Raw genomic sequence first — 20457 nt, forward strand, 5'->3', positions numbered from 1 at the left:
TTGAATTTTGTTGAAATCGGTCCTTGAAAGTACTTGAATTAAGTTGGGCCTGGAGGCTATGAACCCTGATCATATCTGACTCTAATACTTATAAGATACTCAAACGAGATCCTTTAAAAGATTGGCAAAAACATTTTAACAAAGATTTAGAAAACCTGTCTAAGAAACATCCTACTGATAAGAAATTCAGTATGAAATTTACCAGCCGATTACCCAGTTTACCCTATGCTTACCGGCCTCCCCAAGATTCATAAAAGTAATGTCCCTTTACGCCCTATAATTTCAAGCAGAGGCTCTCCCTCTTATTATATTTCTAAATCTATTGCCAAAATGCTTTCTCCCTTACTTGGGTCATTCTCTGGTTCTCATATCAAACATAATATGGATTTATTACAAAGATTACGTCACATTACCCCCAATGGTAACAAGTTCATCTCTTTTGATGCAGTCTCTCTATTCACTAACATCCCTCTGGAACCAACGTTAGATTTCATCAAACGTAAACTTCCATCCTTAAATTTGAATTTTCCTGTCTCAATTAACTGTCTCATTGACCTTTTTGAATTATGTGCTAGAAGAGCCTATTTTCAATTTGATGGCATTTTCTTTGAGCAAATACATGGTTTCGCTTTGGGCAACCCCCTCTCGCTGATTTTAGCTAACCTCTTCTTAGAACATATTGAATCGGAAATTTTACCCCTATACACTGGGGTCGCGCCTCTTTTATGGCTCAGGTATGTTGATGACATTTTATGTTTAGTATCAACTGATTTTAACCTTGAATGCCCTTTCTATATGTTCTCATACATAATTTTAATTCGAGATTAGGTTTCTCTGTTTTTCGTAAACCTACTAACTGTGAATCCTACCTACATTTCTTCTCGTTCACTCCAACTTACCTTAAAGTGGCCGTTGTTCAAGGTTTTTTCCTTCGGGCTTATAGGATTTGTGATAAAAACTTTTTAGATCATGAGATTTTACATATTCAATCCAGTTTTAAAAAGCTTGCATACCCGGACAAGATTTTAGTGAAAGCCCTTCACAAAGCCAAAAAAGTATTTTTCCCTCCCGCTCAACCCCATAATCCTATTGACTCGTCTAAACCAAAAAACAAAATTATAGTTCCTTTGTCCCTTGCCTTGACAAATTCAAACCGGCTCTTCGTCATTTAAATACTGATTTAATTTTCAAGAATAATAACAAAATTTCTAATTTTTGCTCCAATAACAATCTTAACCCTAATGTCCATTGTGGTTTTTCATGAAATTAACTGTTCTGATTATAACCTTTTTTACATTGGGGAAACTGGTAGGAATATTAAGGAACATATTAAAGAACATACAGAGTTAAACATAGTTTCCAATCCTCAATCATAGTAGGGGGTACCTCGATTCTATGCAATAGGGAACATTGCAGGTTGCCTTTAAAACAGACGTGAGTGCGTTATTATATGCCCTTGCTCCAATGGAATCACGCGCAAAATTGCCCTTATTTGAAATCAGCACCCTGCCCTTTTTTAATGCTAGATGAAGCACTGGAGTAGGAGTATTTTGTGATCACCCATATCCGTTGAGACCATGGGATCTCGGACCTACTTGACCTATAGCCGAGGATACTCGGTTCCTTAATCACTTACTGAAAATTTCATCTTCCCATGGAAGCCCGTAACATAACTATAGATAGCAAAGAAATATGTAAAGTACCGATATGATCATTTCATAATGTATGAATTATACATGGTACTGAAGATCAGAACCCTTGGGTACAGCAGGTAACAGATAAACAACAAAAATGTTCAGTCACACACGCCTCAGCCTAATACAATCACTGTGCTGACTTGAGGAGTGAGTTTGTTGCTTTGAACCGGCAGCAGTGCCTCGTAGGTTACACTAGGTAGGTTAATTGCTTTATTATTTACTATCATCTGTCACATTTGAAAAACTGTTTCGTGACCCGGCAGCCGCGTCATAAAGGCAGCAGTAACTCGTACTGTATCAACTGACAATTCAAGTCAATGGCTATGCCAGCAGACCCATACACCCTCTGTGAACAGTAGGAGAGACTATGAAAAATTTGGTAAATGGCCCACCTCATAAATTCCAGAATGCATTTCCATCGGAAACCATGCCCAAGCGATAAAACTCGTCGAGATCTACCACCAGGCAAATTTTCGGGGTGATACGTCCAGTAACAACGGAACAGTCGGTACCACAATTCAGTATTATTATGTAAGATTATATAAGACTAGTGGAATGGGTGATTTTTAAATGTAGAACTTCCCACTTTTTGAGTAGAAGTATTTTAAAGCGGCCTATTATGTGGTGTGGTGTGATCACCCATGCACGTTGAGACCATATGGGATCTTGGGAAACGTAGAACTTCCGACTTATTGAGTAGGAGTATTTTAAAGCGGCCTATTTTGTGGTGTGGTGTGATCACCCATGCCCGTTGAGACAATATGGGATCTTGGGACCGACTTGTCGTGCCCGAGGATACTGGGGCCCTTAATCACATACTGAACATTTCTTCTTCCCACGCAGCCCAGGTAACAGAACTATAGATAGAAACAAATAAATGTCAAGTACTGATATGATCATTTCATAATGTATGAATTTTACGCGGTACTGAAGATTTGAACCCGCGGGTGCAGCAGGAAACAGATAAACAACAAAAATGTCTAGTCACACACGCTAACGCCTTAGCCCAATAGAGACTGACTTCAGTAAGTGAGTGTATTTCTTTGAACCGGTAGCAGTGCCTCGTAGGTTACGCTAAGTGGGTTAATTGTTTATCATCTGTTACATTTGAAAAACTGTTTCGTGACCAGGTAACTCCTACTCTATGAACAGTGGTTGTCTCAAGTCAGTGGCTATGCCAGCAGACCCATGCGCCCTCTGTGAACAGTAGGAGAGACTACGAAAAATTTGGTAAATGGCCCACCACATAAATTCCAAAATACATTTTCAATGGAAACCACACCCAAGCGATAAAACACGTCAAGATTACCACCGGGCACATGTTCAGGGCGATAAACGCAGTAACGATGGAGCAGTCAGTACGACAATTCGGTACTATTATATAAAGTATTTTGCATTCATTTGGGTATTAATTGATTAAATGTGTTGTCTTGATCTAATTCGCTGATTCGGTGATTTGGCGAAGTTAAAACCCGTAGTCTGAATGATCCGAAGGCTATTTTCTGGTTCATGCGTGATAAACCCCGAAAAACACCCACCAAACAAATAGAAAATAGGGATCAATTCTAAGACTAAAAAATATGCGTGGTTTCCATGCGAGATGCAAACAAGACGGTTCGTGGACGTATAAACTCAAGTTGGATGGTCAGGAGTCAACAACAGCTTAAATCATTTATAAACAGATGTTAGTAAAAAGCACCGAAGTTGCTAGCCACTAAGCAGTTGTAAACTTGTGAACAGAGGAAGTATTAACATATATACACAATTGTGTCTTATTTTCTCCTGTCCGGTTTTATGTTAAATATATCCCGAACAAAGATTTTGTTTGAATAAATATTCAAATATCGACCCGGAAGAGCAATGCGGCCAACAGCATTTATTTTGAGTTTGAAAAAATGACCTGTTGACTCAGTAAGTCGACTTTTCGATTTACCAGGTGGGCACCACCACGTTTTTAAATGGCTATGAAAACGGAGTCGAATCAAGAACGGCAATTAAGCTTGATGTCTCGTTTTCCTCACGGATAACATATCAGAATCAGTATTTCTCAAAATCTGTTACTTACCGAAGTCCTTGATTCGTGCTGTGTTGAGTATGTACATCGGATTTTACAAATCAGCACAGAAAGATATAACAAGAATTGAGGTCTGGGTTATTCAGTGACATTAAATTATGTCTTGAATGTCAGGTGATCGTTGACAAATATATGTACACACTGCAACAATCCTTATATATTCTTTGTTTTTGATAAGTCCATTTCCAGAGCCATTAAAAAAACCCGATACCTAGGTAATGCTTAGCCATGAATGGCTACTAATTCCATTTGAATATCTCATCCTCGGGCTAAAATCTAAGTCTACCACAACCTTCCCCCAAAAAATCAATTCAAATTATAGCTGCATAGCAGAGATAACAGGATTCTGCCTAACTGGTTCATATATCGCACTGGGAAGCGTCATCGAAATAATTGTAATCAAAAGATATGGTTATTTCACAGTCCCCTGGTGGCAGTTGCATGAACTAGTCTGTCGCACAAGCTCTCCGTGCGACGTTTTGATCGATAATTTTGTTAATACTAGGTAGATCTACCTTTATGCATCAATTTGTTAAGTGAGGAATTTGCATTCAGATTTAAAGAACGATTTTTAACAAAGTTGTTTTTGTTTTCATTTATCAGTGACAGTTTACATATTGCACATATGTTTGAACTATAACAACTTTGAAAACGAACGTATACTCAATGAAATTTAATTTACTTCAATCACAAAGAGGGAATTATATGTAACAAATTTTTTGCATTGTCGGGATTCGAACATGATGTGGCATCGACGTCTTTGATTTAGGTAATGTTGAGTTCATATGCCGAACGGAAGATGGTACAAAATGGCGGCGATAGATGAAACAGAAACGGAAAATGACGGAATGGGACTTATATCAGTCCGATTACATGATTTTCAAAAACAAAATGGCAGCTTTTTGAATCGCTCATAGTCCGGACTAATGTGAGTCTAAATCTAATAATTTACGGTTGAGTTGACGCTCAAGTTCGTCCGGTTATTTTAGGCTTCTCGGGGTGCACTTTATCAATGGAAGAAAATTCTTTGCCGCGTTCTTGTCGCTGTTTAGACCCGAAAATTACGTGGGATTAATTCATAATTAATTACTATATGCGAATTTGAAATGGTCACACGCCGAGTTATATTTCTTACAGAAATGAAAATTACGTTTATAAGCTGTTAGTGGTCGAATCTGAGAGGAGTTAGATTTTATGAAAAATTTTTGGCTGGAAAGTGGAAAAGATATAATAATAATAATAATAATCAACAGAATTACAAAAGGGTGAATTCTATCATGTGAATTTAGGAAAGTCCATATTAAGAATTTCGTTTCTTGTTCTAAATTAAGAATCGAAATCCAAAAATAAAGTTGACATTTACTTGAAAAACTCTGCATTTCTTCCAATTGAATTCTTCATTAAATTATTGCCATGAAATAAAGGCAATTTCGATTAATCTTAAAACTTCAAAACATAATACAAACGGATTTAACTCGATGGTTATCGGTTAGAGTTTTATCGCTCATATATTTCAAATCCTCAAAGAGCATATTCAACATATTTAGATTTTAACTGCCCTGAAAAGTATATAGCGTCTGCCTACAGTTTTCCACTACTGTTTATACACTTGTTATATTGTCACGTATCACTGCAAATCTGAAGCAAATGTCGCTATTTACAACAGGGATTCTGGCAAGCGAACCCAAACTGAAAAGAAGCCGTATGAAGTATGAAGAGAGGGGATAGACCTGAAATAAATGCAATTCAGTAATTAGGGTTTTCTGTTACTTCACAGAAAACCCTATTGAGATTCACGTGTTTCTTACTACTATTATTTTATGTCACACTATTTTCACTAAAAGAACAAAGGCTTTGTTACCTTGCCACTGTTGCCGATTCAACCCATATGATATCCTTCAGCTCACTTCGATCTACAAATACCGCGTGCGTATTATCATGAATCAATGTTACAAAAGCACTGTCGGGCCGTAAACATTGAAAACTTGGCCCCATTCAATGAGGCGACATGTTTTTCTGAGTCGTCATCCCGAAATCCACCGGAGGCTACTCGTCACTTCGATTATCAAATCAAGTGTAAATAAAAAGATTTATTACCGCAAGACGTCACATTCTGCCGTGGTCTTCAAATAGTGAATTTAAAAATTACCCATTTTCTTCATCAGTACACTTTACCGACCCACAGGATATAATTTACTACTCTAAATATTATAAGCACTGTCGAGCTGTCAAGATTGATGAATCAACTTGTGTCTTTACATCTTTGTTCCGCGGATCCGCTGCGGGTTCTCCTCGCCATGAGAATCAAAGCAAGTACAAATACAAATTTCGCGTAATGCTGAAAAATCCGCCCCGCGGACACTCGGAAACGTTACAGTGACGTCATCACCTGCTCTTTAGCATATCAAAATTCAGTCGGTGGCGCCACGTGATGGGCCATAAAAGCCTTTTTTTATTTCTGAATGCAAATTCCTTACTGAACAAATTGATGCATAGTATTTAGAGATAAACCAATTATAAACAAAATTACAGACCAAAACGTCGCACGGAGAGCAGGTGTGACAGATAGTAGGTCGCTTGAGGGGTGTTTATTGAGTTGTATGCCTACAAACGATTTCTTTCTTCATAATCCGAAAATGAAATCGATTTTACGAATTGAATACCCCATGGACCTATCCCTGTTAAAAAAGGTGTAGGAATACGATGTTTAGGAGGGTTGAAATTCAATAGGCCTAAGACCAATCTGTTCGGTTTTTAGGCCTACTAGTAGCCTCTACGAGGTTAAAGCTAAGTTATCTATAAAGGAGGAAGCAGATATATTAAAATGCATGTATGAGTGATTAACTGGTTCTGACTGGCAATGATCAATCACAATTATCAACAATATTTTATTGGCAAAAATTAAGATTTTTTGGAAAATTTCATCTGAGCTTTATAAACCAGACTTTTCATTTGAGTTTTCATGGGCTTGCATGCTTGCAAGCCCATATTGCTATCACACGGATCGATAACTTGCTTGGGGAGTAGATAACTTTCGTTAGAAACTTTCTTGGGCTCTGATATTTACACATATATAATGCAGTAATAAAATATAGGTTCCTTTCGTATATTGGCTATATCGGTTGCCTTTTTCATTGTTTTATGATTTTGTTTAATCGTTTTTGTTATTTCAGCAGCGCATACCAACGTTGGTTGAGCGTGCGTGATCAGTCTTGAAATCGGTATTCATGCGCGGCATAGTGCTGCCGACAATTCAATTCATTCTTTATTGACACAATAAAACATTTACTTAGCCATTTGAAAAATCTCTGTGAACATTTACATTTTTCAGTTTCAATATCTAAAACTTAAAACCCGCTTTTCTATAAAATAAATTCTGAATTGAATTGAAGACTGGTTCCCTGTCTCTTCAAAGAGCCAGGGGGTGGTAGTCTATGGTGGCAATAAACTTTAGGAGTAAACTTAGTGGGATGATCGTAGTGGATTGTTGTTTGAAGGAGATGCAACTTATTCTTGCTTCATGTCTTTATTATTTTAAAAAGAAAAATTGTGGCTCCTATCTATTTTCCTGTGCCGCTTCTCTTCACTTCACTAGTCACTCGAGTTAGTCACGTTTTTTCTTTCAGCTGTAGATTTTTCTATGCAAAATCATTTCAACACAATCCGATACGTAATCTAGCAGTTATCAACACGATGATAGATTCCGTTAAGACACTACAATATTCAAATAGCAACTATCCAAAAGCTTGCACTAACTTGGTCCACGTCTACAATAAAACCATTCCGATATTCCCACTCCCCGTGTGTAACGTTTCATGTATGATGTACGACCACCCATCTCTTAGCTCTTTAAGTAATCAGTTCAAAGTTCGATTAATTCGGCCCAAGTCCGATATACGTCGAAAATATTACGAAACTAATGCGCAAAGACATAACAGATGCGTGTGTTGCAGATTGGGGAGTCTCCGGATAGACATATGGGCAGGTTAACAGAAGACAGACAGTCACGTCTTCAAGTGGACATGAGACAGAAACAGTTAGACAAATCATCAGAAGACAAAGAGACAGTCAGGTCTCCAGGTAGACAGGTGGACAGGAGACAGAGACAGTCAGGTCTCCGATTAGACAGGTCAACAGAAGACAGAAAGACAGTCAGGTCTCCAGGTAGTCAGGTCAACTGAAGACAGAAACACAGTCAGTTCACCAGGTAGACAGGTGGACAGGAGACAGAAACTGTCAGGTGTCCGGCCAGGTTAACAGAAGAGAGAGACATTCAGGTCTCCAGGTAGACGGGAGACAGTCAGGTCTCCAGTGGACACGAGACGGTCACACAGTAGGTCCCTACGAGTGGACAGATAGACATTTGGTAACAGATGGGTAATAAGCGATATACCGAAAACTCTCTTGTACTGCGCGATCTTTCCATGGCCTCAATTATAACCATGTTAACTAAGTTTTTTTTAATGCGTGAACAATATCATTAACTGCTATCACGTTCACAGACAGTGCATTACATAAACAAGGAAAAGCGTATTTGTATCAACAGATCGTGTACCGGTGGAGGGGTAGTTTGGCCCCAGACATTCTTAAAAAGCGCCCTTAGCTCAAATTTTGGGATGACTGTCGTCCAAGGATTAAAAAGCTAGATATGGCCGGGGCCAATTGCACAGTGGTGGTTTGACACCAAAAGTGTACTTGATTCTTAAGACTTATGTCAAGTTGTTTGATTGACTAGAGAACAAAGATGGTGTAAGACTGATCTTAAGTCTAAGCCGTGACTGTGCAACCGGCCCCTATATTGCAATGAACAAAAAATGAAATGAGATATATATGCCTACATAATTCCCAAGACTGCACAGAGTAAAACGAGCCGATTAAAAACCTGATAAATGAATGTTGGTGCACAAAATATATTTACTACAATAATGCCATGATGAATGCATAGTTCTGTTCAGGCCGGTTCAGTATCATCATCAGAACCAGTGTTGCGGTACATCCGGAAACTATATTCTGAATTAGTTCATACTGCGGATGATCTTTGAAGATGCATACATGATTAGCGAAACCAATAATATGATGATATAAGTGAAACCTGACGTACCGGGTAGACGTTTTTATTTGTAAATAATAAAGTTTTTTCTTAAAATTTCCTTTGAGACCAATTTGTTGACGTTTGAGATCATCATGTGGTTGTAGTCCTCAAAATCAATTACAAGTCGGCAAACAATATTGGGCCCAATATTGGTTTACACTTTGAAATTTTTTTCTAAAAACCTCTTAAGAACGGTGGCAGGCGCAAGCAAAAGACATCAATGAAATAATTTAAAACGATACCAAGAATTATAACGACATAATTTTATTGTAATATGATTTTGAAAACGATTTGTAACAGTCGATTCCTCATACAAAAATAGATATAAAACGACGAGAGTTTCATAGACTTGGATACACTACGGTGCAAAAGTAAAGGAATGCTCACATCGACAGTTCACGACGTATTGCATGTAGTGTCTACCTGCCGATCCCAATTACAGGTAAACAGCCGAGATCTTTTTTTCGTTCAAAAGACCTTTCACTCGAAAGGTCGTCGGAATAAAATTTTTTTCCATTAAACCAATAATATTTTGTTTGATTGATCCAATTTGAAAGAATCGTTAGAACAAAGTTGTTTTCTTTGTTGAAACAACCTTTTTTTTGTCGAATGGTTTTTCGTTCGGACAATTATTTGATCGGACAGAAACGTTCCCATTCGGACAAAATTTTCTTGTCGGGACATTAAGTTTTTCGTTCGAAGAAGTATATTGTGAAAAGTTTTTCGTCCGAACACAAAGTATAAAGTATATTGTTAAATCGAACACAATTGTTTGCATTCAAACATTCGTTTGAACAAAATTGTTTTCGCTCATTTTTTTGTCGGGACATAAAGTTTTTATTTCAACAATAACATGGCTTTTTATTCAAACAAATTTTTTCAGAATGAAGAAAAGTTTTCGTTCGAACAAAAAAGCGCATTGTTGGGTCAAACAGAATTGTTTTTATTCGAATAAGATTTTCTTCGGAATATAACGTTTTTTGATCGAACAGATATATTGTTCGCAGCGTTTTTCGTTGCAGAGGGCAAAATTTTGGTGGAACTAGACAGTCTTCGTTATAATAAGTAATCTTAATTCGAACAAAATAATCTTCTCATTCGAACACAAAGGTATAATCTGAACCTGGGTTTTCTTTGTATCCAATATCCATATCATGCCTTTCAGGGAGAAGCCCAATTTTCTGACCATGAACAGAACACTGCTTGTTTAGATCATTTTGGAAATATACTCTGTCCAGTACATTTTTGATTACTCTGTATATCATCTATCAGGATAGTGAAGAGAAGACGATTTAGGATACTACCTTGTGTGACTCCATTCTAAATTCCCTTCATTTTCATGGCATGGTTTGGCGATCGTGGTTGACAGATTATCCAGACAAGATCATGAATACGAACCAGGATGTGCAGAAAACCTGTTATTGCTGCTTTACAGCTATATTTTAGATACATTTTTGAGAATCTAGCTTTTGGGGAAAGGGCTGCAGGCGTATAAGGCAGCAAAAGAGGTCTGGTCTTTGAAAAATTAGCATTTCATGCATTCTGAGCACTTTCTTAGTTGAAATTAGGAATGGTATATGCTCTCAATTTCACCATTTCCCCCACTGGCTACCTACGGATACCTACCCAAGGCATGTTTTACGTAAAAATGATAATGACGATAATAATCCGGCGATACAATAGTATACATCTGGTCTTTGAACTGCAGGCAATGAGAAAAATTATGTTCAAACGTCAGTTTTATATTTGGAAATAAGTTCAGATCCGCGAAATTAATGTAATATCAACAAATCAACAATTCAGTGATTCAGCGAAGTTTGAACAGCCCCAAAACAATGCACATCTGACTCCAATTCTATATCAATTCTATACTAATTATCATCCGATTCTAGAAACGTTTTCTTATCAATCGTGGCAATTGCGCAATATAAGGCTGGCTCGCGTTTGAACTTCTTTTAAACTTTTTTTCATGTTCCTCAATGATAGGACCCTTTGACTTAAACACTTTTGGATTCCACGTTAGACAAAACTGCAAATCAACCGACTGATATCGGACCAACAATAACTTCTAAAACTGATCAAGTTAACCGACTGATCTTGATCTTGGATTAGTGAATACTGCAAATACAGTAAACCGACCGAGGTTACAATATTGTAGCCTCGATCAGTGTTCACCGGAAAATCTGTGCAAGTCAACCGACCTATGTTACAATATTGTAGCCTCGGTCAGTGTTTACGGATGAATCGTGCATTTGCCTCAACCTAGTCTGCCAGGTTACTTATTGCTTTGTATTTATCCTTGCCCAAGCATAACCATAGTTCTTTTTTTTAGCTTTACAACTGATTCCACAAATTTGATAATTCTTTTTTCGAATAATAAAGTGTTTTAACTCTTTCATTGGGACCAGAAAAAAATCAACAAGCTAAGTGGAATTTGAGTTGAGGGTTTTGACGCAAAATTGGCCAAAAATTATTAAGAAATTAAACCATTAGGTATTGATCCTAAATGACTTGTTTTTAGCCCACTTGGGACTTAAGTCCCAGCCGGCTATTGCATTCACTTTTCGTCCTTCGTCCGTCCGTTCGTCCGCCCGTCCGTAGACGGAATCCAGTTATTTTGGGAAGTTTTGAAGACGCTTCAATGTTATGTCCTGATATTTAAGTTACAGATGTATCTACCCTAGACACATCTTCAGCCAAAAACTGGCCCTGTTAGAATCATGATGGCTGACTGGCAGCCATTGATGTTAGCCAAAATCAGCACTTTTTCACATTTTTATTATTGGTTGATGTCTATGATGTCATGCCAATGCTAGTAAAATGGATCGAAAATAGTAGTACGAAAAAATAGTGCCGACTCTTCTCATTTTCATAGTAACTTCAAATTGTCACTCCATTCACGTAAAACATTAGAAACAGCTGAAAATTACAAAAAAAAATGTTTCAATTATTACCCACAACATAGCGTCGCCAGATTTCTGATTTAATGGTCCAAAAAGTTTTTCGATCGCATTTTCTCGTTCATTATTTGGTAGATGAGAGCGGGTTAAACAATCGCGTAGCGATATCTCCGCATTGACATTGGCAGTAAAGAATGGGGAACAGCCTCTTCTGAATAGAAAAACATAAAATTATGTACCTCTGGTTTATAAATATCACTGTGTTTGGATATCACTGTTTTTCCAACTATCAGTATCCATGGGATTATTTGGGATTAATTCTCGGCGTCAGAATACGTATTTCTAGAGCAGTGGAACGGCAGCCTACTCGTGACTGAAACCCGTATGTGATCGTGCGGGAACACCTTTACTAAAGTTAAAACCATTTCATGATGACACGAAACATCGAACGGTAAACGGTAGGCTACCACCATGATACGATATCACCAATAAAGATAGATCATTTTATTCAATTTTACCAGAGTTGTTTATTGGAGGAAAATATCATTGTTAAGTACGCCGAGAACAACCATGTTGTATCATCATCAGTTGACTGACATTGTAAAATTCGATTCGGCTATATTCTAATATAAGTTTTCACTTTAGGACGCCCTACCCGCCTGCTGCGCACTCATAAGGCGGTAGCACCCTCTTACGCACTCGGCAGAGATTCGCTTTGTAATACGCGGCGGGAAAAATACCTTTTATTATCTTTTCCATGCGTTAAACAACAGTGATTGAATTTACGCGTTGTTTGTCGTAAATTGCAATATTGCGATGGTTATTTGCCGCTGCTGTAGTTTTTTGGAATTGAATCGAGCAGTCTCGGTAGCTCAGTGAGATAAAGGCGTGATGCTGTTGATTCCACTATCAATGCTGAGTTACAAGTGGGTTCGAGTCCTGCTGGCTGCGAATAGTGTGCGGGCAACACTTCAAAGGCCGTACCGTCGTGAAGTTAAATGAACAATCCAATAGGAATAGTCTTGGGAAACCAAGATCCAAACGTAAAGCCAAACAAACAAAAAGACAAACAAATAATCATGAGCTGGCCTCAGTGACACCAATGCTGGCATCGCTCTCTGCGACGTTTTGCATGCGTACATGCATCAGAGGTTGGAGCTCTAAGATCACAGGGTCTTGCAATTGCATTCAGAAAAATCGTTCTGTTTTTGTTTTCATTATTCAGTGGGGCCTAACAGTTCATGCGTAAAATTGGGTTTTGTATCCAAATCTTGATTGATATAAATATCTTGGCTGGGACATGATAGAAAACATCAGAATAAACTAGTTTCGTCTTTTTAACAGAATCGCATTAATGAGGTTTAACAGTACAAATAGCCTAGGCTAAATTGTTCGGCAGAAAATAAATTCATTTTCAGGAATAAAATCGTACAAGACAAATAGACCTTTAAGTCTGCGGTCCTCCCAATCAACATTGTCATAGAAGACTTGCCGGCAGATGTAAAACATTATAACCACTTAGTACCACAGTATAATCTACCAATGCTTCAAGGCCCATGGGCCTCTTTTTGAGGGAAATTTGAAGATGCTTTGATCAATAACCTTGATCTTTCAAAGATATTTGAATCTCCCAAGAGCCCATCAGCATCTGACAGGGGTCGATCGGACTCCTATGGCCGTCCTATGACCTTTTTAGTGCCCAAAGATATCAATTTTGGCCCGAATTCTTCTGAGCCCTGTGGCTTCCTTCTGGTTTGCCATTTCTCATTGCAATTTGTGATGGGTATTCTTTGGAAAGGGATGTTTTATACCTGAGGCAGGTATTTTTTATCAGCCAATTATGACACAATTTGCGGCCATCTTGGTTTCATCAATACTCATTTGTAGGTGGGAAAAAGTTTTTCCACATTGTATTGATATCTAAGCATATTTTGTTACCACAATGAATTAGAAAAGTGTAGCTTATAACGTGTTCTATGATTGTGATGAGTTTCAAGGTCATTGGTTTTTGTATATGGCCACCAGGGGGCGTTGAATAATAGAATAACTTAGTATTTCTATGTTATTTCTGTCTGTACCTGTCTGTTCTGTCTGTGATATTTTGTTACCACAATCAATCGCAAAGTTGTAGCTCATGACTCCGATGATTGTGGTGAGTTGCAAGGTCATTGGGTTTTGCATATGATCATCAGGGGGCGTTGAATAGTAGAATAACATAGTACTTATTAAATTGGTAATGAGGCATATTTTGTTATCACAATCAATTATAAAATCGTAACTGCTGACATGTTCTATGATTGTGGTGAGTTTTAAGGTCGTTGGTTTTTGTTAATGGTCACCAGGGGCCTTGAATATTGAAGTTGTTAGATTGTTGAGCACTGGAAACCACTTCCCAAGTGGGCATGGTGTCCCTGGACCCCTAGTTTTTCACCTCAAAATTTTTACTTGGTTCGAAGAAAAATGAATGATCATGAACTTGAACCTTATTTACCATAGTGACAATTTTAGGCGTGAAACGCAACAACCTGTTAACATTCGATAGAAAATCAATGAGCATGTGTATGGGCTATTAATTTTCGCTTTTTAGGATTGCCTAACAACTGAACAGACTGACAACTGAACCAAAATCGTGTCCTTTTGGCTGTTTAATTGTTTTAGTGCAGCGTACAAAAAAGTGTCAGGGCGGATTCGGGTGGCTTAGGGAGTAATAGGCAGGGCTGATGAAGCCAGTTTGAGTGCGATTGGGTTAATGTACAGTGGGTAGATATTGTAATCGAAAATTTCTCTTGATACCTTTTCACAGGAAATCGTCTTAGTGGTATTTTTTGGTCTAGAATATGTGATACGGTTATGGTCAGCTGGTTGTAGAAGTAAATATTTAGGAGCTCGAGGTCGTCTGCGATTTGCAAGAAAGCCAATCTCAATAATTGGTAAGTTTTAGTTGTTGGTGTTTGAGCCTTCATTTCAACAGAAATTGAGGTATGTTGTAAGCTCTCGAGGAACGAGAGAACTATTACGAGCGTGTTGGCATTGTGTCGTGTATGTAAGATCCGATAAATAGGGTTAAAGTACACTGCAAAAATAGATCTGGCAACTTTGTATTTAAGATTATTTCACATTATATTGGGTTGAATGGTGATAGAAGTTGATCACAATAATATCAAGATGTTTTTTGAACAATATTATATCAATAATTCGTTCGGATGAATTTATTTTACTAGGTGAATTAATATGCAGATGACTACATCACTTGGCATGAATTTGCACCTTGCACCAAGGGTCTGTACTGTATCGGTCTTAAATTCCTTGTTTTGTGCTTGTCTTTTAATTTGAAAAGTTGGCAGACAATGCTCTTGAAAGCCTTAAATTTTTACAGTTAGACCGAAATTATCGCCGCATTGTATGGCAGTGTGGCGTGCTTTTATTCATTTACTGCAGAGGTATTGCGTAGCAACTGTCAGCGTCTCGAGATTCCTCATTAACGGGGTTCTCTATGCATCGCAACAACCAATCGGAGCTACGCGCACCCGCGTCAATAGACTGTTTAGTAACACAATTTCCGTGCCAAACTTGTATTCTAAATCTATATTGTATGAAAATGGAAATATTAATTTGAAAATATTTTGCATTCTTAAATTGATTTTTGGTGCACCATTGCTTATTTTGGTGAATGAAACGTGTGTATGAATATTCAGATGAATTTTACCCAATACTTATTTGCATATAGAAAAGACCGAACAGGTGAACTAATATTGTTTAGGATATAAGTAACCCCCATATATTATAACGACACGGCTTGGCTGTAGTGATCCCGTCTTCGTATGGGCATCATGTGTGGAGAATGAGCATTGTGATCGCATTTCTTCATGACGTTCTGATCCCGGCTGCGGCTGCGCGATGGAATCGGTCTGGCTTCACTGTGGATTATTGGTAAAAAATTCTGTGCAGTATTGCAGCTCTGTCCTTGGATTCCCAACGAGCCGATGCAGCTGCTACGGTTCATTCGTTTGACCGTCAACGAATCTACTCGTGTATTACAAATTGGATCCCTCTATCATTTACTGGTATTTTGAACTTCGACTTATCATCTCATCTCTGCACTTCATAAGACTGTGGTAAAACCTCTTGGCCCATGGGCAATTATTATCTTTAATGAAAGGTTATTAATTGATTTTCAAGTTGTTATCGGTCCAATTATTATTAAAAAGTCTTCGAAGGTTATAGACATTGGTCATATAACCGGCCATATTTCACTCAAAAGCTTAAAGCAAAATAAATCGGTCTGACGTATTTGTTCCTGCCTACCACTGTCCGAAATGTCCAGTCTCACCGCAGTGCCCAGGGCAGCTGTTAAAGCAAACAGATCTGTATTATTTAAAGAGTAGTAGATTGAACAATGTAATATGTTTTCATAAATAAAAAATTGTACCTCGAGAGCACATGACCTTTGGTCCTCTAGTTTAAGTTTTGTTCACGCACACTTTCATGGATGTCATTAAAAATTCATAAAAATGAACAAATTTTTGGCTGACTTCTAAAGACTTAAGCTCAGTATGTACTTGGGTTTGTCAATGTACCACTTGCAATATGCTTTCTATTACGGGCATGAAATATAATAGCCGGGAACAGTCAGAACAGGACAGAATTTAGAATCATGAACAGGTTTGTTTAGCCCTTCATTCATTGCCAGTATACGTAGCATTTAGAACCTTATGTTTATTACAACAGAGTGCAATATTAGCATCCCCTACCATTTTTTGACTTTTTTGTTGAATTGACGAAGTCATCGTAAAAGCTCTGGAGACCTGTCCAGAAATAACTTGCTCACAAAATGCTGTGCACGTAAACTCATCTTTTGTACCGTTTTTTCGGTCAACAAATTTTTGTTGGCACAAACAAAAAATTTTTCGTTCGAACAATAACATAGCCTTTTTTCGAACAAAGTTTTTGTCAGAACGAAAAGTTTTTCGTGCGAACAGAAAAGTTTTCGCTGAACAAATTTTTTTTTCAGGACAAAGAGTTTTTCGTTCAAACAATAACATAGCTTTTTATTCAAACAAATGTTTTTGTCGGAACGAAAAGTTTATTGTACGAACAGAAAGTTACGAAGCGATAAAGGGCCTCCAGTTGTTGCGTTCCAACTCGACAAGTCGCTATATTCATATCGATATATCGTGTCATGTCGACTTGACGTGATATATCGCAATAGGTCAACATAAATATGGCGACTTGTCGATTAGGAATGTGACAACTGGATGCCCTTTATCGCTCCCATTGAAAGTATATTGTTCGATCAAACAGAACTGTTTTCATTCGAACAAAATTTTCTTTTCATAACAAAAAGTTTTTCATTTGAACAAGTTTAGTTGATCGAAGTGTCTCATTCGAAAGAAAAATATTTTCGTGGAAGTTAATAGTCTTTTCGTTATATAGAGTAATCTTCGTTCGAATTTTCGTTCATATTGTTAGATCGAAACAGAATTGCTTTCATTCGAACGTTTGTTCATGTTCTTTGTGTTCTCTAAAAATCTTCTTTCAAACGTGACCTCTGGTGTCAATCATCAACTCAACACATGGTGTTTCTTAACTTGATTAAATTGTTATATTGTCGCTACTATAAATTTATCACAAATCATAACATTGTACAATCACAGATGTAATAATTACAAGTAAATAAGGGGGGTTCGAATCCTGATCTCCATTCTCCCCTATCAAAGTGACGAAAGAATGGATGTCACTTAAATCGACAAAACTCTAAAACCTATTTCGTCGGGATAACATTTTAGCTGATCGAATTTTGTAATTGTCAGTTCCGCTTCTTTTAATTCTTCAGATGATAAGACGTAACTTAAGTCCTTATTCTTCGGTGATTGGCAGTTTCTAATGAATCGCAAGGACCACGCATAAATACGAACGAATGAGAATTTTCCTGTAGTAGATATCCGCATTCTTTAACTGGTAGCCATCGTGACCAATGACTAGGGTCTAATTTCCACGGAATATCTGAATCAATCGATTTATCGTTGTCTTTCTGATTGCAAGTATTATCTAATCGATTGTTATCGCCATTCAATTTCACGCTTTGAATCATATACATTCCGAAACTTTCATCATTCGGAATTTCAATGGACTGCTGGCTGAAATAATCTTGCCACTCTTTATGCACTACCTCTGCGGCTTTGGCAGAAACCTTGATTTCTGTTTCTGGCCAATTATCCGAATCTGTAATATGGAATGCTGGGCCTTCCCACCAGAGTTTATCATCTAACAATGGGGCAATGGTATGACCTTGAGAACCGATATCCGCGGAGTTGATCTTTGTTGGAATATATCTCCACTGAGAGGGGGATGTACTGTCATGAATTTTTCCAACGCAATTCGACAAAAAGGTTTTGTAACTCCTACTCTCACTGCACAACCAAAACAATACATCATACGAATCGCTCCAAATTGTAACTTCCCGAATATCTAACTTCAAGACTAAACAGATGGTTTTTGTCAACTGTAGCGCAAGTTCTGCGGCCATCCATTCCAGTTTAGGAGCTGAAACGCTGTGGGTTGGCGCTAGCTTAGTCTTTGAAGTGACAAGTCGCACCGAGACTGAACTATCAGAATATTCAGTACGCTGGTAAATGGGCGCGCAATATGCTTTTATAGAAGCATCGCAAAACGTATGCAGTGTAATTGAACTAACATCTGCTCTAGTTTTCAAGCATCGCGGAACTTGAAGATTTCTTAACTTTTCTAAGTCTGTACACCACTTTTTCCACTGCGAACGTAACTTTTGCGGAAGTTGCTCATCCCAATCTATACCTTTGAGCCATGTTTCTTGGAGTAGAAATTTTGCTTCGGCAACTTTTGGAGATATGAGTCCCATCGGATCATATATTCTCGCTATATGACTGAGAATTTCTCGCTTATTAATCGTTTCATCAGTTTCCGCTACATAAACTGTCTACTCGAAAGTATCAGATTCCGCTTTCCAAAAGACTCTGAGTACTTAAGTCTTTGGCAATTCGTTAACTTGTAGAATTAAACGATGTGATTCGGGGATATCCTCTAACACGGACTGATCATTCGATATCCATTTTTGATAATGAAAACCGCTGTTTTCCGCTAATGGAGTAAGTTCCCTTGGCGTTTCTACAGCTTCTTCTGAAGTGTCCATAGAACATATAGTATCGTCCATTTAGGTTGACGACTTCACGGCTTCGGACGCTCGCGGCAATGTATCTTTACTCTGTTCTGCGTGATTTTGCCAAACATACTGAGCGCAAAACGGTGAGGAAGTACCTCGATCTCGCCGCTAGAATTTTTCCACAAGAATCGATGGTATTTTCGACCCTCAGGTTTCATCTCTACCTGCAAGTACATTTTAGATATGTCGGCACCGATTGCTATAAGACCGCTGCGGAATGGTATAAGTACATCAAATATATCTGACTGAAGTTTCGGACCGCAGTAAGCTTCGGACAAGTACCCTCTGAGACGAACCATTGAATACTATACGCGTTGTGGTAGTTTCTCGCTCGGCTGTAACTACCGGAAAGTCATCATCGGAGTCCACCTCTTTCAATAGTCCAATTTACGATATATAGTCTTTCTTCTGGTATTCATCTAATGTTTTTTCATACGCGATTCCAATATCTGGCTCTCTTTCTATACGTTTACAGAGTTGCTTCAACTGACTCAAGGCAGAAGACTGATTATTCGTTAGACAGGGCGTGTCTTCTATCCACGGAACGCCAACTTCTTACCTTTCGACGTTTTTTCAAGGTATCGCGAAGCTTCTCGTTAGCCACGATTTCATTCGCTGACAATTTGGCTGACTGATCATCGAGACCGGACTTCTTGACTTCCCAAAACTGTTTTAATGCAGCATCTAACAAAAGTTCATCTTCTGGGGCATTTCTATTGATAAACAGAGTACAGTGAACTACATGTGTCCGAATATTTTCTGACGAGTTGATGTCATCGCCTAAACAAGTCCAGCCGAGCTATCGGATCGGAACGTTTCGGACCTCAAATTTCCTTGATTGAATAGAACAGATGTCGACAGTCCTTTCCTAGTATCCCATCGACTCTGGTAACGCTTCCCAGATCCGGGAATGGAATACTCCGCAAATGAGTCCATTAACCATACCGTCGCACACTTTGTCAACAATATAGAATTGCTGAGTTCCTAGAACGCGATCAGGATCACTATAATGACCGATAGTGAGATCAGCGACTTTCGATTTCGCATCGACTTCGGAGCCGTTGAATACTTTGACCTTTAATTGTTCGCTTTTCACTTTTAAATGTCTAAGACCCGCTGCCGCTTTCGAACTAACATGACTAATATCGCTACATTCATCAATAAGTACGATAATGCGTTCTTTGCTAACGCCATCGCCAATAAATATCGGAACTGTTCGCATACCTATCAGGTTTTTTTCACGACTTTCGCCTGCGAATGAACCCAGATGACTGGGTAATAAACAGTGGAAACATAAGCCAAATTTCTTGGCTGCAAACCAATGATCATCAACACTTCTCGCCTTAAATTGTTAACATTTGGGTACGCTGTGATTCTGACCACAAAAGTGACATTTTGCAGCATTTCCGACAAAAGTACCTCGCCTTCTTGAACTATCCCACGATTTTTGTTTTCCCACATTGGAATCTGTATTTCTATCGCCGCTGACAGTATGC

The 20457-nt window shown here is 38.2% G+C and overlaps 1 protein-coding gene across 3 annotated transcripts in view; it reads left to right on the forward strand.

Annotated features, from left to right (window-relative positions):
* Window positions 1-20457, forward strand: part of LOC141915499 (potassium voltage-gated channel subfamily KQT member 1-like) — a 164229-nt gene that overhangs the window by 47036 nt on the left and 96736 nt on the right. For all 3 annotated transcript variants that reach the window (XM_074807065.1, XM_074807063.1, XM_074807064.1), the window contains one exon: window positions 14567-14693. In XM_074807065.1, coding sequence (XP_074663166.1) covers window positions 14567-14693 — 127 coding nt within the window. The remainder of the gene's footprint in view (window positions 1-14566; window positions 14694-20457) is intronic.

The sequence above is a fragment of the Tubulanus polymorphus genome, chromosome 1 (genome assembly GCF_964204645.1).
Source record: "Tubulanus polymorphus chromosome 1, tnTubPoly1.2, whole genome shotgun sequence".
Taxonomy (NCBI): Eukaryota; Metazoa; Nemertea; class Palaeonemertea; order Tubulaniformes; family Tubulanidae; genus Tubulanus; species Tubulanus polymorphus.